Source organism: Giraffa tippelskirchi, chromosome 12, assembly GCF_054371585.1.
Source record: "Giraffa tippelskirchi isolate mGirTip1 chromosome 12, T2T-mGirTip1v1.2.pri, whole genome shotgun sequence".
Taxonomy (NCBI): Eukaryota; Metazoa; Chordata; class Mammalia; order Artiodactyla; family Giraffidae; genus Giraffa; species Giraffa tippelskirchi.
The window spans coordinates 63550936-63575939 of record NC_137286.1 but is presented as its reverse complement, the minus strand read 5'-3'; the positions used below and the strand labels follow the sequence as shown (position 1 = coordinate 63575939).

Sequence of the window (25004 nt, the reverse complement as noted above, 5' to 3'; positions counted from 1 at the left end):
ATCCCGAAAAGTAGGACTGAGGAGGTCACACGGAAATCTTGCTTCCAAGGACTTGGTCCGTTTCATCTTTCCATTTTAGTTATTTTCTTTTCACAGGCTGAAATGACAGAACCAGTTACTCACTTCCTCCACGAACAAGTTCTTTAGCCACTGAATATTCAAATATTTTAAAATAAAACCTTTTGGGGGTAGGATAAGGAGGAGACAGGAGACAGAGGCTATCTTTGGTGAAAACAGAGATGCTTCATTGAATGGCAAGCCGCCATTTTCAATCATTCAGGTGGTGACTGACAAGGCACTGGAAAAAATAGCGCTCGTCCTTTCAACAAAGTTATTAGGCAACTACTATATAGGACAGGAACAAAGATAAACAATCTTCCCCATGAACCTGCCCACATGCCACGTAATGGTTATGGGGAAAATAAAAAATCCCAGTGACGTCTCACTGTTCAATGTGCACCACAGCGCATGTACTACCATGGGAGCTGCCGCTAGGTTAGAGATGTTCTGGAGGTTGATGAACTCTTCATGGGTGAGGGGCTTTTTGGGTTTCCCTGGTGGCTCCGATGGTAAACCGTCTGCCTACAATACCCGGGGAGACCCGGGTACAGTCCCCGGGTCAGGAAGATCCCCTGGAGAAGGAAATGGCAACCCACTCCATTATTCTTGCCTGGAAAATCCCATGGACAGAGGAGTCTGTTAGGCTACAGTCCATGGGGTCGCAAAGAGTTGGAGGGGCTTTTTTAAGTTTTGGCCTTTAAGGTTACTTGAGAAATATGAAATGATTTAAGCACAGCATGATGATGCGGGTGGGGATGCAGGGAAACATGCCTGTAACTGATGGTAGAATTGCAAAAGCAGGTGGAGCTGAGCCTATGGAGGGCTGCGGATGCCAGGCTTGCAGATTTCCTCAAAGGGGAACAAGTTTTGAAGCAAAGGATATTTACATTAACAAAACTGTTCTAGCAGAATGAGAAAGGTTGGAGAATACTAACCAAGGTGAGTTAGGGGATCAGAGGCCGAAAGGAAGTATGATGAAGGAGAGGGGAAAATAATTGATACAAGCTGTGACAATTGAAGGGTGAGGGATTCTGAACACTGGGTCAAAAGGGATGTTTTTAAGGAACAAACAATGATACATAGAGACAAAAGCTTCATTTTGAAGTGTATTGATTCTAAGATACCAGAAAGATATTCTGGGGATAGAGCCTGAGCAGAAGACACCGATTTGGAGAATAAGCTTTTTGAGTGGTTGAGGTCTACCAGACAGAACTGGGCAAGTACAGGCCAGAATTTAAGAATTACAGTAGTATCCACCCTACTGAAAAAGGAACAGGGTAGCAGCTGAACCAAGTGCAGGGTGCTGCCAAGGTTAGAGAGTTCTCACTGGCAACAGTTTCTCAAGAAGAGGCTTTAAGAATCTTTCAGGAGAGCTATTTTAGTGGCACAGCAAAAGTTTTAAGCAGCATTTCTCACAGGGGCACATCTGCACCAAAATCGTCCTGCATTGGTTAACAAATGCCAACTATTAGCTATGAACAGTAAAGGAAAAGACTAAGACTCTGCACTTTTAACACTCTCTAGACTCCCCAGAAGATTCTCCATACACTAACACTGTGGGTAAAAGAACAAAAGAGAAGTAGAAGTTGCGTTTTGAATCCTCTGTGGGATCAGGGAAGGGGCAGGAATATAAGAGATGGTCCTTAGAGGCTGGTGGAAGGCCAAAAAAGATACTTGAGGTAAACAGGTTAAGGGGATCATGACTACAGATGGAGTAGCTTTAGGAAGACCACCCTTCCTCTGAGTCTGCATGAAATTCTTGAGAAAGCCCCTTGAAAGGGCCTGAAATCCCAGCACAGTCCTGTTCTTACGGGAACAGTGAGTGATCATGCCAGGTTACAATCATCCGTCCTTTCCAGTAAGATGGATGTCTACCGATAGGGAAATGAATACTATCAGCAAGTTTTGTTTGAAGTTTGATTTCATGTATCTCCCTCCTTAGTTGGTATGTATCCCAAAGTAAAGCTACAGAAATTGTCGTTGGATTTTATCACACAACTAAGCAGAGCCCAGTAAAACTGTATAGGGTAAGAAATACAATTCATTTGCTGAAGCTAACAAGCTCCAGAAAAAGTCTGGTCACAAGCCGTGTCTTTATTGTATGTTTGAGATATTCTATAACGATGATATGTAGGAGAAAGTGTGTATTTGATCTGGAAAACCAATTCGTTTTTGGTTTTTTATTTCCTCCAGAGCTTCCTGGTGATCTGGGAGAAAGAGTACTTTACAACACGACATCTGGGATAGAGGGAGTAACCACTATAGTCAAAATTTCTATTTGTTCCCTCTTGCTTAAGATATTGTTCAGTGGAATTTTTGTAGATAGTAGTGGAAAGGAGGCAATGAGAAAAGAAGTGGTAATATGCCCAGGACAAACAGATACTGAACAAGTGAGAGCAATTAGTCTGGACAACCAATGAACTTTTCTCTTAAAATATTTTCAAGGGTAGGTTTATTTTCAACTGTTTGTTAAAAGTCTATTTGATATGAATTCTATACCTGATGATCTGTACTCAATGACCATTCAAAAACTTCACACAGATGTGATTACAATTGGATTAACTTCAATACTGTAGTGATAATAAAACTTGAGAACTGAAGAACACAAATTTCTTCACGAATTTATTATACAAAAAGCCCCCAGAGTATTTGATTTCTCATATTCTCACTTTCATTATACACAAGAAGCACAGGAATGAGAGGCCTTTTAAGGTGACTGTAGTAGCATGAGGGTCCCTTGAATCCAGGTAGTGTACATACTTTTAACAGTGTTCTCAAGGCTGGCCCAGAAAAACCCCATGTTACCTTATCACAATATGGAAAGCAATGTTTTCTTTTTCCACTAAATTATGGTGAAAAATGTCACTGTTTTATTTAGCATTATGGTACATAACAGTTAAGTCTCAATTATTAAAAGAACTAAAATAATTCTGAAAGACATCCTCTTTCCCCTTCCGATGATTGAAAGCTGTATTTTTCCTGCCAATTTCAAACAAATCAAACTCATCTGTCATGGTCAGTTAAAACAATCAAGGTACAAGCTCAGCACATTAGCTGTAACTTGTAGTAAAAGGATATATCAATATGTCTCTCCTCAGTTAAAAATACATAATCCTTTTATTTTATATTGCAATAAAAGAAATAAACATCACAGACACAGAAGACTAGAAAGGGGAAACTACTTACTTCTGAATGTCTAGTAATTTAAATCTACCTGTACTTTTCCACAGTACATGAAAGTAGTATTTAACACTTTTTGAAATAAACTTTAATCTTTGGGGACAGACAATGTAAATAGGACTTAAGAGTAACAGTTCCATTCATTTCCAGGTCTCTGCTTACTGTATGATTAGGTAAAACAAGGCACAATAGCCATTCTTTCCACTATGTTCCAACACTGATCATGTGCCTTGATAACATGGCTGATTGGATAAGATGATGGGGACAAAAAGGGAAGACTTTGGATTGTCTATTTAAAATGTGGTTAATAAGCAAGTAATAAAAAATTTAAGTGCACTTTCACATGCTTTACGCTTATAATAAACAACAAACTTATCTTTCTTGCAAAGGGTTTGACTATCATTTCTTTTGGCCAAATGCACTTTTCCCCAATAAACTTAAAACAACAACAAATTCCTGTCCTTCCATATACTAAGGAGGATTAGCTACTGAAACAGTTCATTGCAAGACACATGAAGACAACATACTGTGGCATGAGTTGTTTTTAATTTGTTGTGCTGTTACTAAAGTAAAGTTCTGAGGGCTGCAGTTAAACATTCCAAGTTCTCCCTTCCATCTTTATTGATTTTAAGATTTTTGCACAGAAAACTCTTTGGGGACTAGAACAGCAGCAATTGCATCACACTGTTTTCAAGACTTCAAGTTTCAAAAGCAAATTGTTTAAAAAAAATACAGCTCCTGATTTGAGTTAGATACAGGGACAAAAAAAATAGCACATACTTGAAGGTTACATGGTCTACAAATGGTGGCAATATTTTTCTTGGGAGGGTAGTTTGTTGGTATATATTTTTAAATATGCAAAAAGGCTCAACCTCAAGCAGTAATAAACACAAGCAAAAGTGATTTAACCCTTAAAATAAATATTCAGAAAAACCTCTCTGTACATACAAGTGAAAGAATAAGTAACACTTTCACGCAAAAAAAAAAAATAATAATAATAAAGGATTTGTTCATATAAGTAGCTGAAATCTGCTGTTCCAGCCCATATATCCCCAATAAAGAAGGGAGGCACAGACATAGGTGACTACTGTGGTTCACTATTTAACAGCCTTTTCGTACTGGGACGCTATCACCACCAATTTTATCCCTCTTGTTATATTTATTAAAATTTTAAATTTCTTTTTCTTTTTTCTTTTTCTTCCCATTTTTTGTTTTTTTTACAGCATGCCAAATCCTTTGGCATAAGTGATGGCCTTCAACAATCTCTCTTTAAGTTTTTCTTTGCTTGAATATTCCGGAAGTAAAAGGACATTAAAGCAAGTATGAGATGTAGGTAACCTATATAGAGAGAAAGGGGAAAAACAGGAAAATAAGTCATGGGAAATATGCTCAGTACTAAATGATCCTACTTTAGATGGTACATACGTTGAGATGGTTTGCAAAGCAAACTACACATTAATGCAAGTCATAAAGATAAACTTTATGATTTTGCCATACAGCTACCAAACAGCAGTTTGTCTTTACCTCATAAATTGCTCAGTGCTAATAATGATGATGGTTGATGATAACATATTGCATCCACAAAATTATTACCATATACCAGATACTGTTTTAATAGATTCTTAATCCTGACAGCTCATTTAACTAAACTTTCTCACAATAAACCTACAGACTGTCAGTTTCTGCACTGTAGAGTTGAAATCACTGAGCAGTAACATTAAGTGGAGAAAATATTCAAATCTCAGTTCTAAAATTTCAGTCTGGGCTCTTTAATGCTTATTCGAAATATTCCCATATGACTATGTAATTGATTTGATAATAAATTTACATTAATATAAAATAATATAGATAATACTAAATAATATCAAATAATGTAGAAAACTAGAAGAAATGTTTCTATACATTTACATTATTAAATATACCACTGCTCATATACGGCCACTACACACCCAATGTTAACTTGCACCATAGAGGAAACACGGTTAGTGTGAGGCCACTGAAACTGGTGGTTCCAGCACAATCTAGGGCTGAGCAACCTTGCGAACTTCAACGTGACTATTCTAAATAGATGACATGATGTGGCTTTCAATTAAAAAATTCTCAACCAAAAACTTTAAGAATTATACCAATTTGTAAAATTTCACATCAAGTGAACTCTATAATTTTTAACCTGCCCAGTGTTTAAAAATTTTCCTGAACATTAACAGCAAAGTACTTGCTAAACTAACATTTTATGCAATTTGGAAATTTCTATTAAAAACCTGCAAATGTGCTCAGAAGCTTCTGGAGAGATCACGCACGTGTAATAATATGGAAGCCAAGGTTTCAGTGTAGTCACGATTTAACAGTTACCTCTCTGTGTCTGGGCCGTTCTTGGCTATTATCATCTTCAGTTTTCCTAGTCCGCCCACAGGTGCCCTGTCTGTGCCTGTTGTAAACTGCAAGAAGAGTCTTTTCTGCTCATCTGTAAATGAATGTACAATTTCCCAGAACTCCCTAATGAGAAAAGATAAAATATTGATTTTAGTTTGGCATTCATTATTGCTAGCACTAATGTAAGTTTGTGATTTGCATTAAAACCATAATAGGAGATAACTTGGTGGTCAATATCAAGAGCCTGAAGGTTCTTTTGTGGTGATCTAGGACTTAGGATTTCCACTCATGCATATTTAAGAAAACTATTTTCAAAAATATAAAAACTTTTGTTCATCGCTACATTATCTGCAACAGTAAAAACTGGCAAACTTAAGTGTCCAACAAAAGGAAACAATTACATCAACTGTAAATATATAGTCAGTAACAAAAGACAAAAGGCAAAACCAAAATCCTGTGAACTGAAGATGCCAGCTATGTCCCTTTGTCTACTCATGCCTTACATAACTTCAAGGGGAGAAGATTAGATACAGAGTAGGAACAAAAGAAAACACAAAAACTCTCATACCTAAAAATACTAATACAAAAGTACACAATTTTTATATAAACTAGAATACTTTTATCAATAGCATGTGTGCTGTGGAAGGGGAGTTGGGGGTTAATCTGATGCATGTATCATATGCAATTATACTGAGAATAATTTAATCCCTGGCATTCCTAAAACCTATGTGATAGAAGTCACATTATAATGATGCTTGTTAAACTTACTCTAAAAACAAAATGGAAGTTCATTAAGAGCAATCTTGAAAAAGAGCAATTGAAATCTATACTTTCAGTAATACAGTATCCATAAATTTAACATATACAGTTTCAGGTGTGCATATGCATATATCCATCCTTTCTCAGATTCTTTTCTCATGATACTATGAAATACTGAATGGAATCCCCTGTGTCATATGGTAGGTCCCTGTTGATTCTCTCTTTAATACATAGTGTGTGTATGTTAATCCCAAATTCCTGAATTATCCCTTCCCCACCTTTCTCCTTTGGTAACCATTAAGTTTCAGTTGGTATGTTTCTGTTTTGTAAATAAGTTCATTTGTATCATTTTCTTTTTTAGATTGCATATATAAATGATATATGATGTATCTTTCTCTGATTTACTTCACTTAGTGTAATCATCTCCAGGTCCATCCATGTTGCTGCAAATGACATTATTTCATCCTTTTAATGGCTGAGTAATATTCTTTTGTGTGTGTGTGTGTATATATATATATATATGTATATATGTATGTATCATATCTTCTTTATCCATTTCTTCTCTCAATGGACATATAGGTTGCTTCTATTTCTTGGCTATTGTAAATAGTGCTGCAAAGAACATTGTGGTGCACACATCCTTTTGAATTATGGTTATCTCTAGGTATATGCCCAGGAGTGTGATTGCTGGATCATATGGTAGCTCTACTTTTGGTTTTTTAAGGAACCTCCATACTGTCCTCCAAAGGGGCTGTAACGGTTTACATTCCTATTAATAGTGTAGGAGGGTTCCTTTTTCTCCACATACTCTCCTAGCATTTATCTTTTGTAGATTTTTTGATGATTGCCATTCTCATCTGTGTGATGTGATAACTCACTGTAGCTCCGATTTGTACTTCTCTAATAATCAGTGATGCTGACCATTTGTCATGTGATTTTTGTCCATCTGTATGTCTTTTTTGGAGAAATGCCTATTCAGGTTCTGTCCATTTTCTGATTAGACTGTTTGCTTTTTTGATATTGAGCTGCATGAGCTGTTTGGATATTTTGGAGATTAATCCTTTATTAGTCTTTTCTATTTGCAAATATTATCTCCCATTATGTGGGTTGTCTTTTTGTTTTGCTTATGGTTTCCTTTGCTGAGGAAAGCTTTTTAGGTTTAATTAGGTCTCATTTGCTTCTTTTTGGTTTTATTTTCATTATCTCAAAAAGATACTGCTGAAAGTTATGTCAAAGAGTGTTCTGCTTATGTTTTCCTCTAAGATTTTTACAGTACATATCTTAAGTCTTTAATCCATTTTGAGTTTATTTTTGTGTATAGTTAGAGAATATTCTAACTTCATTCTTTTACATGTAGCTGTCCAATCCTCCCAGTACCAGTTATTGAAGAGGCTGTCTTTTCTGCACTACACTCCTGCCTCCTTTGACACAGATTAACCGACCGCAAGCATCTATCTCTGGGATTTCTATCCTATTTCATTGATCTGTATTTCTGTTTCTGTCCCAATACCAACTGTTTTGATTACTAAAGCTTTGGAGTATAGTCTGAGATCAGGAAGCCTGATTCCTTCAGCTGCTGTTTTGTTTCTCAGGACTGCTTTGGCTATTCAGGGTCTCTGTGTTTCCATACGAAGTTAAAAATTTTTGTTCTAGTCCTGTGAAAAATGCCACTAGTAATCTGATAGGTAGGACTGCATCGAATCTGTACATTACCTTGGGCAGTACAGTTATTTTGACAATACTGAATCTTTCAGTCTAAGAATGTAGTATTCCTACATGTTTGTGTCATCTTCAATTTCTTTCATCAGGATCTTACAGTTTTTAGAGTATAGGTCTTTGTCTCCTTAGATAGGTTTAGTACTAGGCATATTATTCTGATGCAACAGTAAAAGTGATTATTTCATTAATTTGTCTTTCTTGTCTTTCATTGTTTATATATAAAAATGCAAAAGATTTTTGTATATTAATTTTGTATACTGCAACTTTACCAAATTCACTGATGAACTCTAGCAGTTTCCTGAGGAATGCATTTTAATATTTATTTGAAAGTGCTTTCCAGAATCTTGACAGAAAATGTCACACTTCCTACACACAGTTACAATTCTAGTTTTTGATACCCTAGTATTCCAGTATACAATTTCTCTTACCAAAATGCTGGTATTTCTGTTGGTGCAATGCCATTATTTCTAACATAGATTAGCAGCTTTAATAGAATTCTTGGCTCTCTCCAAAGTCTTGCCATTTCTCTTCCCTGACATTCTAATATCCTCCCCACCCTTCAGTTCTTAAAAACCTCCCACCCACCTAGAGAAAACAACTTTAAAAAAAAAACAAAAAACAGGAAACTGAACACGGAACATACAAGCACATCTCTCCGTTAGGGAGGAAACAAACCATACCACAGTTTAGGTTATTCCTTTTTGGGTGGCTGGCAAGGAAAAGCAAGTATGCAGTAACCCACAGCCCTCTGTCAGGGCAGAAAAACCTCCTCACTCCTCAGGAGTGTTCTAAAGCCTAAATGAATCAGCCACATCTGAAGAGGCAGACCAACAGGTGCCCTTGAATAGAGGAGGCAGATCCTAAAGAAGTAGCAGACCAGCAGTGGTTGTCGAGACAAATTCAGCTGTTCCTTTGGTTCTTTCTAAAAAATTAGAACTTAAAACATTAGGGTTACTATCAGTTTTTGTAATGAAAATACTGAGCAAAATTCTTCTCTTCCTATTGTTATGTTCTACATTAAAGCTGTTTATATACACCTGAGCTCACTCTAGCCGAGTCCAGGAAGAGCTATGTGGAAAAGTGGGGTATGCAGAACACATGGGCTCAGGGTCACCCCAAAAGGGCAGATAAGAGCAGTGGCAACAGGACAGCATCTTGGAGCAAAAATGGCAATCTCACGGAGACATGATGCCTGAAAGGTGTAGGAGGCACCCTGGGAGACACAAGTATCCCTTGAAATGAGCTTCTGGCTGTAAAGGGATGAAAGCAGCTGACAAAAAAATGGCCCGAGTTAAATATTCTGATAAATATTGCCAAATTCCCGATAGAAATTGTGACATTTTCTATGTCACAGTGCCATTTCTCAACTAACAGGCAAACAGCTGAATTGAACAACACACTGGTTTGGGAAAATTGTAGGAAATGAGATGCATGTATATTACTGGTGGGAGTGCAAAATGTCACAATTTCTGTGGAGAATTTGGCAGTATTTAGTAAAATTACATACATATCTACCATTTAGTTCAACAATCCCACTTTTAGCAGCAATTCCCAATTTGATGATGTTTGATGATACATATGGAATAATCTGTTAGTGAAATAATCCACTGTGACTTCTAACAGCAAAGAGCTGGAAATAACTACTGTGTCTACACAACATGACAGTACTGACCCATACATTTTTTACTACTAAAGTAAAAGATGTAAATAGGACCTAGGGTCTCCTAATAAAATAGCCAAAATATCCAGCATACAATCCAAAATCACTCGTCAAGCCAAGAACTATGAAAATCACATGAAAGAAAGAAAATCAACCAATGTCAAACACTGGGATGAATAACATACTGGAACTGACAAGGATTTTAATGAGGTCATCATAAAAATTATTCTACAAGCAATTTAAGTTCGAGTGTTTCAAAACTGAAACATCAAAAACTAAGTCTTAGCAAAATATTTAAGTACAATTAAAAAAAGAGCCAAATGCAAACTACAGAACTGAAAAACACACTAAGAGAAAAACACTAGACGGATTCAATAGTAGAGTCAAGATGACCGAGGATCAAAACCTGAGCAAAGAGAAAACAGACTGGAAACACTGAGACCCCTTAGGCACACACGAACAGGCACAAAGGGCCGAGCACCGGTTTCATTAGAGGCACGTGAAGGAGGGACAGAGAGAGGGACTGAATAAGCATTTCAAGAAATAATGGCTAAGAACACTCCAAGTTTGAAAAAAGACAGAAGCACACAGATTTAAGAAGTTAAGAAACTTCAAACAGTATAACAAAACTGTTCAAAAATAAGTAGAAATCACCCTCTGACAAAGGAAAACTAAAAGAATTAGTCATTAGCAGATCTGCCTTTGAATACTAACTAAAGGAAGTGATAAAAGATGGATTCTGAGGCAGACGGAACAGAAACAGCAGAAAGGAAGGGACATACAACAGACTATAATTCTCATGAATTGTATAAATCGGATTTGATCACTGATACAAAAATGACAATATCACTAATACTCAAGACAACTGTATTTAAATGAGGGGAAAGTAAGAGACTCAAATGGAAACAAGGTTTCCATACCTCACTGGAAGAAATGTTGATACCAACACCAACAGCAACCATGAAGAACACCATACTAAGCAACACACACAAAAACAGAGCAAGAAAATCAAGAAGAAATCCTTAAAAATGTAACTAAGTAACTCACAGAAGGCAAAACACAAGGAGGAACCAGGGAGAGGGAAGAAACAGAAAACAAACAGCAGACTTGAGTCCTAACCTATCAATAATTACCCTGAATACAAATGGTCTAAATACAACAATTAAAGGCAAAGACTGACAGAGTAGATTAGAAAAACAGGACTCAGCTATTTGTAAGAAACTCATTTCAAATTCAGAACATCGATAGGTTGAAAGAAAAAGAAAAAGATACATCATACAAACAAAAAGCAAAGCAAAGCAAATCAGGAATGGTTACATCATATCATATTCAGAGCAAAGAAAATTACAAGACATAAGGAGAGACCTTATATAATTAATGGTGGAGGGATAGACAAGGGGAGCCAAATTAGGAGTATGGGATTAACTACAACCAACTACACATAAACCAGATAAACAACAAGGATTTTCCGTACTGCACAGGGAATTATACCCAATCTTAAAATAACATATAATGAAATATAATCTGCAAAACAACAATATGCTGTATACCTGAAACTAATACAATATTGCAAATCAATTATAATTCAATAAAAAACATTTAAAAAACATTCACATATGATGTTAATATATCAAGTAGGAAGTATGTTATTCTAAAAGAAATAAAATTAAGACCTTAACTTAAAAAGTAATTTCTCCATGAAGAGCAGCACAAGATACCTTCAACTATTCTCAGAGAAACATTAAGACACCACAAAGTCGTAACTGTCTGTGATCAATAACATCACTAACAGAGAGAGTCCTGTGATAATACCGTGACTCACAAGTGAGGCTACCCTTTGTTGTTGTTATCCATGCTGTTTCAACTCTTTTATGGGTCACCTTTGAACTTCAAGTACATAGCAGAATAGTAATTGCTAAAAGTAAATAACTTCACCACTGCCACTAAGAATGACCAAAGGTATGCTAAACAGAGGAAATATCAATAACCTCACACAAACCAAAATGAAGAATAAATAATAAATAGAACATAAAATATTCATTTCTCAATACAACTGATATTCATTATAGACTTCCTATACTTGAGTCTTAGAGCGATAACCTTCAGAGACAACCTCCAGGAACGCTTTCTCACCTCACTCTACCAGTGACAGCCAAAAGGGCAGCTTTGTCCCTTTTTACCCCATCTCAGCAGGAGAGGAAGAAGCCTGTGTCTTTCAGGACTGAACAGTGGCAAAGAGAAGCAGACGGTACACAGCAAGAGCAACTCCTTGAGAACAGTTAAGACTAGGAATCGCTCCTTCCTGTGAGAATTTGGAGCCAAGGTCTTCAAAATAAAATAAAAATTCTAGTATGTACCTTGCTATGTAATAAGGATTAAATCAAATAATATACCATTTCGCACAAAAGGTGCCTCATATAGGGGTAGGTAAGTAACATTCCCCACAGTTCAAAAGAAAGGAGAAATATTCAGATGAGGTAGTTCTATCCTCATCATCACTAACTGGCACTAAGCACAGTGTAACCAGAATTACTAGGAATATTAGATACTTTACACCCACAATGCAGAAGTAAACACGCCCCTTACATAAAACATTATTCAGGAAATAAATCACAAGATTAACAAGAGGAACTGGTGATTATATTACAAATATACTTTAATTTTATACATTGAGAATTTGTGAGTTTGCTTATTTGGGAAATAAAACCTGGAAGCAAAGGTCTAAAGCAGAAAGCCTACACCCCTTTGGTGAATTTTAATTCTTCCTTTTAAGAATTAAGAACCTCACCTAATCACAACAGAGTCCCTGGTATAGCCACCGTCATATTCTGTAGTTTCTTCTAGTGCTTGGAAATCTAGATTCTGCAAATTCAAGAAAACACGTCTTAACATCTACACCACACCATTACAAACAATAGATCAACAGAAGATATTTCTGGAAACCCTTGCTTTCTTACCCGGCTTCCACATATAAGCAATTCAATTTCCTCTGGTCTGAATAAGTACTTCAAAGGAGATTCATTGGTCACCATATGAAAACCTCTCCGAAAAGCCTTGAACTGTTTTTCTACCGATTTATTGAGAATGTAGTCAGAATACAGATTGACAAATTCCTGCAGAAAACATTAACCACAAGAATGTCTTATGATGCGTAATACAACAAAATACAAGTACTGGACTGCACAATGTTTTTATTTTTCCAAACAAAACACAATCAAGAATATTTTTAAAAATTCAAACTTCACACACACAAAAGAAAATACCTTTAACAATTTTACAGCTCTCTATGATAGACAATGCATTAGTCACTCAGTCATGTTCAACTCTTCGTGATCTCATGGACTGTACCTGGCCAGGCTCCTCTGTCCATGGAATTCTCCAGGCAGGAATACTGGAGTGGGTCACCATTCCCTTCTCCAGGGGATCTTCCCGACCCAGGGACTGAACCCAGGTCTCCCGCAATGCAGGCAGATTCTTTACATTCTGAGCCACCAAAGAGGCCACGTACACGTAAGTTTCAACTTTGATATTAAACAAAACTGAATATAAAACCTGGGCCTTGATACAATTTTAAAGTTCTCTCAATTAGGTTATGCAAACGCAAAAACACTGAAACCATTTAAACCATTTATACATCAATTTATAAAAGCTAGCATTTTTAATCGAGTGCAATGTACTGGGTATGAACACACAAGCAAGTCTTTCATGTTTCCTACTCCAGAATATTTGGAAAGCTGCCTACTGTTATCTGTTTCAACAAGAATATCGGTGTTTCACTTGGTGAGCAAGCTATTGTATCAAATAAAAAATGGTAGATACACTCTGTATCCCAACTTAATGAATATATTTTATCAAAAATTACATTAATATAAGCATTCTGTTTAAAGGTTTTATATATATCATAATTCCCCTGGGTTATATTTTGGCTTATTCCCCTGTTTACACATGCATACTTCCTAGTCAACAGAAAACACAAAACTCATTTCTTTAAAACATTTATTCTTTAGTGCTTTTCAGATGTTTATTTAAGGCACGTGTATTTGTGTGTACATTAGAAGCAATTAGTGACCATTTGGTTATAAGGACCTTCCCTATTTCCTACCCATCTATAGCTTAATATGCATGACAGCCTTCTTCCTGCTTCACACCACAGCCACACTGGGCCATGCACTATCTCCCCCTCGGGGCCTCCTTCTTTAAGAGGGGTTTAGTGCCCAACGATGTGCTCTCATGCCAGCCTTTAGTCAAGGCTTAAAAAACTACAGCTATTTCATTTATAAGAACTTAGTTACTTGATTTCTTTGTGCAGATAACATTAGAAACTTCTTTAAAAACTACAAGCATGTGTGCTTTCCCTGGAGGAGGGCATGGCAACCCACTCCAGTGTTCTTGCCTGGAGAATCCCATGGACTGAGAAGCCTGGCGGGTTACAGTCCAAGGGGCTGCACAGAGTGGGACACGACTAAAGCAATGCACGCACAAACACACACATGTATGCTTTAAAATTCTGTTATTAAAGAGACAAAGACAAGGATGACATAAAAACATTTATTACCTTTCTGTTTTCATTGGTAATTGGAATTTTATCACCATTTTCCTTTAGATCATACATCATTGGATTACCAAAAAGATCTGTCTGAGATATCTGGAAAGTGATCATCATATCATCTTCCACGTTCCCTTCATACTCCAGTAAGTCTTTTAAACTCTGATATAGAACCTACCAATTAGAAAAGGAAAAATTAAGGCTACCACAGAACTATAAAATACAACAATCTGTGTCACTTTTCTTGGGAAAAGATTAAAAAAACAAACTAACAGTAAGAATTAAAGCACAAACAGTACCCCTCTTCTAGTAGTTTGTATGCAGACACTAAAGAAAGACTGTCACTCAGTGGTAACGTCTCCCTCTCTGCTGAGAAACCCCACACCAGCTGCTTAGCTATGGGTTTCACATTGTGCTCTAACAAGACACTTAGAGGCATCTCAAGGGTAAGGAGGGGCTGGCTGCAGCCACCAAAGCCCCTGACTAAGGGCAGCTCTGACTTAACCCAGCAATCTCATGGTTCCATTAAAAAAAAAAAAAATTAGAAACACTTTTCTACAGAATCAACCTTGCAAAGCTGACTTGCTTGTAACAAGTGCTCCTTCAAGTTTTTAAGTGTTTATGGCATTTCAGATAGATAATAAAACAAGTTTATCTTACTAGGTATAAATATTAACAAATATTTCAAACCAAAGCTTTAAAATTTTATATAAATTAAATTCTATATTTGCTTTTAAATAAAATCTAAAAGAATAAAAAAATGACAAGACTTACAGGATGAGAGTCTCCCAAGTCAAGAAAAGTTCCTTTTTTCCCCATTAGCTTCCTGTAGACAACCATGGGAAAATGTACATCCAGTATACAGTTATTGTAAATAGCCAAACCCAGTACTATGCCAATCAGAGTGAACTGACCCTCAGTTTCAAAAGAGGATGGATTAAACCAAAACAACTTTGTAGATTCATCATATGTGAACATACCTGTAAGAAACGAGTTTTTAAAATGCATTACTTTCATATTTTATTAGACAGATGAACAAATAATTATACATATAAAATATAAAACTTATTTGCATTAGAGCTTTTTTCTGTTACATCAGGACTTGAGATAACAAAGTTCAAATACATGTGAATGCTACAAATTGTGCAGCATATATTTAAAGTAATAAGCCATGCTGTTGGCATTTTCTAAGTTAGGAAAACTGCTCATTAAATTCAAGTTCTCTAATCTTCTATTAACATAAATGAGAAGTTAACTTGCATTCATATTTTCTCTACTGAATGGTTGAAAAATAGAAAAGAAAAAAGAATCATATTTTGAAAATGTTTCACTTATTAAAACATATTTAATCTATATGTACTGTTTTAAAAAACAATTTTGAACTTCATTAAGAAAAAATCTTTTTTTCTCCAAATTGCATAATGGTTCCATGAAGTTTTTCCAGCACCTTTTTAACAAAGATGTCAAGTATTTAAACTCAGGCAAACTTGATAAACATAAGATTATGTCCAAAACCCAAAGCCATTTAATACACACATTAACTGTGAGCTAAAAACTAAAACAAAACTAATTTGTCGTCTTCTTTCAATTTCACATGGTCTTCACTATTTATATCACTCATTTAAAAATAGAAATCTAAATAGCCATTACCATCTCCTTCCTTGTAAAGAAATATCTAAGATAAAGGTTAAATGATATTTTAATTGAATTAACAATTTCATTGTACTATGAAATGTTTTTCAGTTGCTACTGTGAAACTAAATGAAAATATTTTAAGAATTAGATCTAGGAAACAGGGGGAAGTTGCAATAGAATAAACTTTAGAAATCAACATTTTTTTAAGAAATCAGTTTTTAAGTTTTTTAAAAAGCTTTAAAAATGTTTCTTCATTTTCACATTTAGTTGAAGTTAAATATAAAGGGAAATTTAAAGGGTCCCCCTGATCCTAAGAACATGAATTTAAGACATTTTTCTAATGCAACTTAATGTTCACAAAATAAAATTTTATAAATTATGTAATTCATACTTGAACCTCAGTTTATATCCAACTTTTTTTTACAGGCCGAAATTACATCCAGTGAAGTGCTAAAGACTTCATTTAATTATAAATATGGTATTAACTGGATCAGAACAGTTAAAAATAATTATAATTAATAAATCTGAAGAAATATCACAAATGTATGTCCTTGGACTCAAAAGCTATAAACTATAAATTAATGAGAATGTAAATTACACAGGTCACTACTCTCATCTTTGTGCTTGAAGATAATAATCTTACAAGTCCAAGAGATTCCATTCGTGGTATATTTATCTTCAGGTCCCTGCGAGAAAAGCTCCATAAAGGGTGGCTCTTGCAAAATATTCCTTTTTGATATTCCTATTGTCATCATTTTAACTGCTTTACTATGAAGCAGAATTGTTTAATGCATGTTTTTTCTTAAAAGTATTTCTGCATATAATGTAAACATACTTTATAGCTAATGTTTAACATTTTTAGATACATAAAGACCTAGAGCTAAAGTTCACCAAAGGTATGAAGCTTTTAAATTAACTTTCTATCTCAAAAATACCACATTTTTAATGAAGCTTATACATTTTCTTTTCTGTCTCAAAAATAGCACACATTTATACATCTAAGTTTACTTTGAGCAAATTATATATAAATGACATAGTCTTCAGATTATTAAAAAACATTAGCTAAAATACTAAGTCTTACCTTAACTATGTTTATGTCATGAAGTCAAAATGTCTACTTCCATTTATAAGCAGACTAACAACAAATACAGAAAAGTCAATTCAGTGTACACACTGAGAATCAACAGGAAATGATGTGCATTATTCTATGCCACATTCTTCACAATTATGATGATACCTTTAGAGGACTTCTTTTCCTCTAATTGTCATGCATTCGATTTTAAAAGTAAGCAACCCCAGTAACCAAGGTTTATACTGCAGAAATTAAATCAGATCAGAATTATCCAAAAGTATACTATCCAGGAAGCTGTTGTATTTTTCCTGTTCTACTTTGCCAACTCTATTATTCTGTCTATCAGTGAAACCCAAATTCTTCACTTTCAGACTGACATATTATAGATCAATCTCTCCCAAATCGTGTTCAATGAAAACTCTTCTGGAAAGCAAAAGCTACTAGTTGTGGGATGGAAAAAGGGTTCTGGAGCTCAAAAAGTGTGGGAAAATATTATAATATTAAGCCCAAGAAATGCTGTAGGAAATAAACCAAATTAATTTGCTATCAATCAGTACATCCAAATTTTGAGCACAATACACTTGTGAGACATTCTCAACAGTCTTCAGACCATTATTCTACGAAACTCGTCTCAGAAATGCTATGGATGATGAGTATTTTAGACTGAAAAAGAGCAAAACATTTCTTCAACTGTTCTAATGTATCATTCTAAAATGTCTTCAATTTCTTCTACCTAAGAGATAATTTCTTATATTAAAATATTTTGCTAAGTAATCTAAATAAGAACTTGAATGAATGAGTGATGCAGGATCAATCCCCAAACCCCTCAAATTCAGTCATTATCTGTGATTCTAGTTAATTCATACCAAAATCTTCTGTTGCTCTTTATAACTGAAAGTATTTGTAAACCTAGGTAAATAAATTCTTAATTCAAAAAGATATGACACCATGATCACATCACTAAAATATTTACCAATATCTGGATTGAAGATTTCCTCCACAACCAGCTGAAAAAATTCTTTGGAAACACCTCCCTCATCAACTCCTTGTTCTCCTTCAAATTCCACATACAACTGTTTCTTCAAGTCTGCAGGATTTTCCATAGCGATCATCTCTAGCTAGTGAGTGGAAAAAAGTGGAAAGAAGATGAAAGCCAGTATTAGGATGGAAACAAATAAAAATAAAGTGTAGGGGTAGGAGCAAATAAAAGATAATCCTTTTGATACATTTTAAATGGAAACAGGAAGCAAACTGGTAAAAAGCCAGTAAAAGCAAAGATTTAGTCTCACAGATAATGGAAAAACAGGATAGAAAAGAAACTGGCATAGAATTCTAAAAGGGCTACTTTCTAACTACTGATTTGATATGAAATTAGAATTAGATTTCCTGATATATAACAAACCTGGGTTGTAAGATTAGGACATGGGGAAAGAAGTGAAGATAGCAAAAAATGCCTCAGATTATTTCAGGAGAAACACAGGCATATAGACGTTGACTTCAAAACTGTTGACTTGTAATTCTTTATTAGAATAGAAACTCAAGAATTAAGTCTATTAAATCATAAATAAAATAATTTCAATCAAGAAAAATACATTTAGGGAAGCAGCTTATGGTCTCTTAATAATACTTTAGTACAAATTACCATTTTAATGGATTAGAAACATTTTGTATTCACTTTTTTGAAAGCAAATGAGGCAGATATTTGCTGATATCCTTACTCTTAACTTTTTACCAACAGTTATCAAATCCTAGTTTCAACACTTCTTCAACTATAAATCTTTACCAAATGCCTTTTGTATCTATCAAATAATAGTGATTGCTCTCAGTTGTTATGAAATTAATCATAAAATCAACACCATATTCTAATGTGAAACATTTACATTGCAATTTGTCTTATGTATCTGAAATTTACTAACAGCATGCCTGACTGATCATCCATCTTATTTGCCAAAGTAATTTTAAATTTGCCAAAATAGAATATATTTAAGGGTATTCAGGTTTTTGCAACTATTACAATGAGAATCTTTAAAATGGTTTTGAGCAATGCAAACATCATCAGAGTAAGTGTACTATAGTCACTCCTAAAGTAATTAGTTTAGATAACATCACTATTTTGGACATTGTAATGTGTCTATAAAAAATAAAATCTCTTAAGTTCAAGATTCAGGTCAGTTGCCCTAGGTCAATGTTTTTCAAGCTGCCAACTGCAATTCATTAGTGGGTAGCTCAATCCGTTCAATGCAAACCAAATAAGTGGAAACCATCAGAATGCATTACACAGTACTGGCATCTACTGTTCTGTGAAACTTCTGTTTCAATTATATGTACAGGCAAATATGCACAGGAGTAAAACGTATCTTAGGTGTTGTAATCAAAAACATCTGAACAAAGGCCAAAATGATCTCCTGGAAATCTTCAACTGCAGGATTCTGATTCTGTCAATTTAGCATCTTTAAGGAATGTCTATTCTGTACAACAATGGTCTGTAACACTTGCAAAATCATTTTTATGCCAAGTTGCATTAAGATAATTTATTTTTGAGACAGTGTTGTTGTGGAAAGATTAAGTTAAATACTCTATATTTGTCCCAACTGTCACTTAATGTTAAGTTTCAATCTTTAAACTTTCACAAAGAACTCAGTTAAACCTGTTTCCTCATCTGCAAAGAAGAAAAGCAACAGGCCAGTACTATTCCCACTGCAAAGCTGTGAAGGCTTATTAGGAAACATGCATGAGGAAGATTTCTAGAGTGGGTGATATTTTTAAGATAATGCATCATGTTGTTAACTTTTTAAACAATTTTGCTCCTTTAACAAAAGAGTCTCAACTTGATTTTATAGCCATAGTCTCAAATTTTGAAAATAACTTAGGGGAAAAAAATAGCTCCAGTTGGAAACCTGTTTCAAGTCACTGGCTATAAAGAATTCCAAGGACTAAGTTAGAATTATCATTTTACCTCAAATGTGGTTTACCCACTAGGCAAATATTCCATATTGCCATGAAATCCACTGCTCATCTCCTATGTTATAGAAATGTATTTCAATGTTTATGTACACCTTTACAATACAAAGACAGATGGGCTTCTATCAATTACATGGTATTTCAACATGGAAAATAATAATTACCTGTTATTTAATTATGTGTCCTCTGTCTCTTCCTCACTAGCATTTGTGACTATCAATGTGACTGACACTTTTTAACGGATTTGGTGTAGTTTCTAAGGATTCAGAGGGCCCTATTTTCCAGTCTTAGCTCTACTCAAGACACTTCATATAGACAAGTGAAGCAAATTAAACTTCACTCTTAATAACATATTACAAGTCTCTCCATTTCCACCAATCTTCACTCTCCATCCCCCATCCTGAATGCCAAAATAATTTAATGCAATGTCCTATTATTATGGTAATTGTAAAATAAGGTCAATTTATCTGTTTCAGTTTTATTTGTAAAAATAAGCATACAAATATACTAATAAGTAAATGTATATGAAACACTTAGATGAATTCCCTGCAAAATTATTCCTTTTGTTTTATTAATTCTCAATTTTTTTTTTCAGGCTTGGCTAAAAACATAACAGCTCAGCTGTTAAAGAACAAAACTATTATGGCTTTAATAACAAAACAACATACAGCACTTAATATGTCAGGGCACTTTACATGTATCAACTTTTTAAATTTTCACAAGAACCTTACCAAGTTGCAAATATTATTAACCCCATTTTACAGATGCATAGCCTGAAGAAAGGAGATTCATGAGCGTGCTCTTAGTCAGTAAGCGGTGGAACAGGTTCTGGCTGAGGCAGTGAGCTCCTTACTGTGCTCTACTGCCCCTCCCCCAAGACGAGCAACAACTTTCTTAAAATATTGAGTGATTTTGTCTTCCTTATGCGCTTCTGTATTTCTCTTTACATTAAATATATATTACAATAAATACATATTATGAATCGATATATTCAAATGCAAATATTCATAAAAAGGATTTGAAAAATAGATGGCAATTGAATTTAGTGGGTGAAAATTTCCTATTATTTAGATTATCAGATATATCACGTGGTTCTGTAAAATACGGTATCATTTACGACATTAGTCTGTCTTTTATGAAAACTATGATTGTGGTAACAAATACGAAACATAAAATTTAGCAATAACTATTTTGACAAAGGTCATTATTAAGGGACTGCATTTATTTTTATTTCTCTTAAAACAAGCACTTCTAATTCATTATTCAATTACAAACGATTTAAGAACTAAATGGCAAAGGTAAATTACTTAATGTAGTAGACACATAGTATTAAAATTGAATTTTTAAAATCAAAAGCTATCTTGAAGGTAGGATATTTGGAAATTGGGACAATATGTCAATGAACATTCTGAAAAGGAGAATTTATATGCATCCTTCATTTATTTTTATATACAGGTTTTCTTGTTGTTGTTTAGTTACTAAGTTGTGCCCAACTCTTTTGCAACCCCATGAACTGTAGCCCACCTGGCTCCTCTGTCCATGGGATTTCCCAGGCAAGAGTATTAGAGTGGGTAGCCATTTCCTTTTCTAGAGGCTCTTTCCGACTGAGGGATCAAACCTGCGTCTCTTGCATTAGATTCTTTACCACATCAAATTATTGACTGGAATAAGATTTTCAGATTATCCAGACATATTTAGTTTTTTCATTTCTCTATAAATTATAGAGATGAAGTTGCTTTATCTTAACTATAAATGTTTGGGTAAGAGCCAAATATATAATCACATCTCCCCGTGAGACCAGGAACCGTTAATTCTACTTACAATTCTGCCACTAATTTCTGTAGGTCAGAATCTGAGTTTCATTTTCTTCACATGTAACATTAAGGAGTCTGACAAGTTTCACTGCTTTAAACTACTGTTTGGTGCTGAGAATCTAAGTAGATCTACTTCATTCTCTTGTTCTACTTAAAGGACATAAATCAAGCGTAAAGTTCTTCAACTAGAATAAATCTTAAGAAACTATAATGGCCACTGCACTAAGCACCATATAGTGAATGCAGAAGATACAATTAAGCATACCGAAGGGCCACAGAGTAATCGTACTCCTAAAGCACTGTAGGTCAGTTTACAAGTAAAGAATCAAGTTTTGTTTCAACAATAACTAAAGGTGTCTATCAAGGAAAATGCTGGGGACTAGATTAGATAGTACCAGCAAAGTCAAAAGAAAAAAAACAAACAAAAAAAATGGGTGAGTGGTTTTTAGAAGAGACTGAGCATGACTCTCGGCAGTCCAGTCATTTGTCCTCATCAACTTTAATCTTTTCAGGACTTTTCTATCCAATTCTACATCTCCTGTTCAGATGTGGTTTGGGGCACCTTACCGATGGTAATACTGTCTCCTACAATACTCATACCCTCAATCTCCTAACATAAAAAGGTCATTAAAAAAAAATTTTTTTTAACATCCTCTTCCCTTAGAGATGCTTTGTCTAAGAAAAATGACAAATTACCTAAAAGATAATTTAAAAGTCCACACAAATAGGTAAATGTTATTATCAAAATACTGTAAATAACCTCATCACATTAGAACTGTTCTCATTCAAATTGAAAGCTGAGTTCTGAGACTATTTATCACTGTACTGGGACTTTCCTGGTGGCCCAGTGGTAAAGAATCTGCCTGCAATGCAGGAGACGTTGGGTTCGATCATGGGTTGGGAAGATGCCCTGGAGAAGGAAATGACAACCCACTCCATTCTTGTCTGGGAAATCCCATGGACTGTGGAGCCTGGCAGGCTACAGTCCATGGGGTCCCAAAAGAGTTGGAAATGACTTGGCAACTAAATAACATCATCACTGTACTATTTCCTAAGGAATAACAAAAATAAAGTTCCAGGGAGAAATATTCCACTAATTTAAGGGTGTAGGGGTAGTTCTTAAACAATCCTGATATCTATTTGTGGAAAGACAACTGATACATTATCATATTTCACTGATTCTTAAAATCTGCTTTTTTGTTTTTACACTTTTATGTATCTGAAATCAGGATATAACATAAAATTGATAGCATCTCAAAACTAAACTGGCAGCATTTTTTCTTTTTAATGGTAATAACAGTGTGCCCTACGACCAGTGAATGATATGTTAAGTTTGATAGAAATACTGTAAACACTAATAATACTCCTACTGTCATCAAAAACATTCCTCCAAAAACTCCATTTAGGGAACAATCTGCTACTCTGCTTTGAATTACATAGTACATGAAACCACTGAATACTACTTTCTTTTAAAATAAAAAGTCTGTAATCAGTAAGTGAAGTTACTACCTCTCCCTTCAAGTCAGTCAGTCTTACAATTAGTAACTGACCAATAAGATCCAATAGAAAACATACTCAAGAGTGCCATATATGTAGTCACTAATTTCCAGGCCTCATTTATAAACTAACGAGTAGACAGGTTTTTAAGGCTTCTTTTAGCTCTTAGAGTCTAAGACCTTATAACCTTAATTATTTAATTATTACTATTGAACCCACCACAGAGTTTCTCATCTCTTCTTCTTTTCCTGGCCGTACTCTGTAGTTCAAAATTAGCAGGTTGTAAGAAAGTGGTTGGGCTCCCAAGGTGGTGATAGTAGTGGTAAGTGTCTCCTACCAACGCAGGAGACGTAAGAGACACGGGTTCAATTCCTGGGTCAGGAGGATCCCCCGGAGGGCATGGCACCCCCTCCAGTATTCTAGCCTGGAGAATCCCATGGACAGAGGAGCCTGGTGGGCCACAGTCCACAGGGTCACAAAGAGTCAGACACAACTGAAGCAACTTAGTATACATGCACACAAGATAGTGGTCAATCGGTTTATTCTGCTTATCAAATTGTGATATAGAAAGATGAGGCTTGAAAAAGGCAAAGCAGACCTTGGGAAGGAGATGTTGAGAACCCGTCACTACTTTCTACAGTGCACCCTGAGAGGGTATAAATGTGCCCTCAACACTTGCAGATTATCAATTTGACTTCCATGATCTATTTTAATGCTTTAAAAAAAAAATCTTTTCACACTGTTACAAAAGGTGGAAAGAAGGGAGAGAGAGAAGTGAAGAGCGTTAGAAAACGAGACTACAGCCTGTTTAATGTGTGCCCTAAGCTCCTCAGCAGTCATGATTCATCTTTATATCTCTACTGCTTAGCAAAGTGCCTCACACAAAGGGTTTCTGAAGCGGTAATATTCAAGTGCAGATGTTACCCAGTGAACACTACTTAGCTTTGATATGATCAGCCAAATATATGAAAAAAAAAATTTGTTAGCATAATTTAAAAGCTCACAGTTAACTTCACCCTAACATTTGCTCAAAGGAAGTCCTTATAAACCAAAACAGTTATTTGCTCAAAATTCTGGAGGTTAATTTTTAAAATAGAATAAAATAATTATACAATTAGCACCTAAACTCTTGTGGTTTCTTAATCTTGCTTTACTGGGGTATCAGGGGAATGGGACAGGGGCAGAGGGAGAGAGTAAGGCTCTCAGAGATTTCTGAGAAGGCAGATAATTTTTTTAAACTCTGGATTTAGTCTTACAGAGTTAGTTTCATTGCTTTTAAAGGTCAGGTATAGCTTTTGCTGGAAACAGATTAAAGGATCCCAAACCTCAACAAGACAAAGATAAAATGTGCAATTTAGGGATTTGCTCTTCTGTTCTAACAATGGAAATTCACAGACAGACCTCAACATGCTTTCTATAAAACATCAGCACATCCTTATACCATGTCCTACCATTCTGCTAAACTACAGAAAATAAGTCACTGGCTGCCTGAACATCAGTTATTAAGTATAGTACGTTATTAGTTATTCATATAGCTCACAGCTACTAAAATAAAATGAAAAGGGCACCAGAAAGCAGCAATGGTAATTACTTCAAGCAACTACTGCCCTTTCCTGTCTCTGGTGAAAAACTGCCTGAGTTTCTTAAATGATGTAGACTCTTCAACACTAGAAATATATTTGATGTTAAACACACACACACACACACAGTAACAGAGAAGTACAGAAT

At 35.1% G+C, this 25004-nt stretch overlaps 2 protein-coding genes across 16 annotated transcripts in view; one reads left to right on the top strand and one right to left on the bottom strand.

Moving 5' to 3' along the window:
- LOC145528621 (uncharacterized) overlaps positions 1 to 2660 on the top strand; it is a 157145-nt gene extending 154485 nt beyond the window's left edge. Inside the window, exons 10-11 of the mRNA XM_081547276.1 lie at positions 862 to 999; positions 2254 to 2660. The gene's annotated coding sequence lies outside the window, so the exon portion shown is untranslated. The remainder of the gene's footprint in view (positions 1 to 861; positions 1000 to 2253) is intronic.
- A 9-nt stretch (positions 2661 to 2669) lies between these two features.
- The window catches only part of UBE3A (ubiquitin protein ligase E3A), a 94656-nt gene continuing 72321 nt past the window's right edge, over positions 2670 to 25004 (bottom strand). For 14 of the 15 annotated variants that reach the window (XM_081552063.1, XM_081552059.1, XM_081552061.1 and 11 more), the window contains 7 exons: positions 17978 to 18122; positions 15072 to 15277; positions 14307 to 14471; positions 12709 to 12864; positions 12540 to 12613; positions 5593 to 5736; positions 2670 to 4578 (listed from right to left, as the gene is read on the bottom strand). In XM_081552063.1, coding sequence (XP_081408189.1) covers positions 4458 to 4578; positions 5593 to 5736; positions 12540 to 12613; positions 12709 to 12864; positions 14307 to 14471; positions 15072 to 15277; positions 17978 to 18122 — 1011 coding nt within the window. In that variant the 3' untranslated portion in view covers positions 2670 to 4457. The remainder of the gene's footprint in view (positions 4579 to 5592; positions 5737 to 12539; positions 12614 to 12708; positions 12865 to 14306; positions 14472 to 15071; positions 15278 to 17977; positions 18123 to 25004) is intronic. The other variant, XM_081552072.1, reaches the window with a different exon arrangement.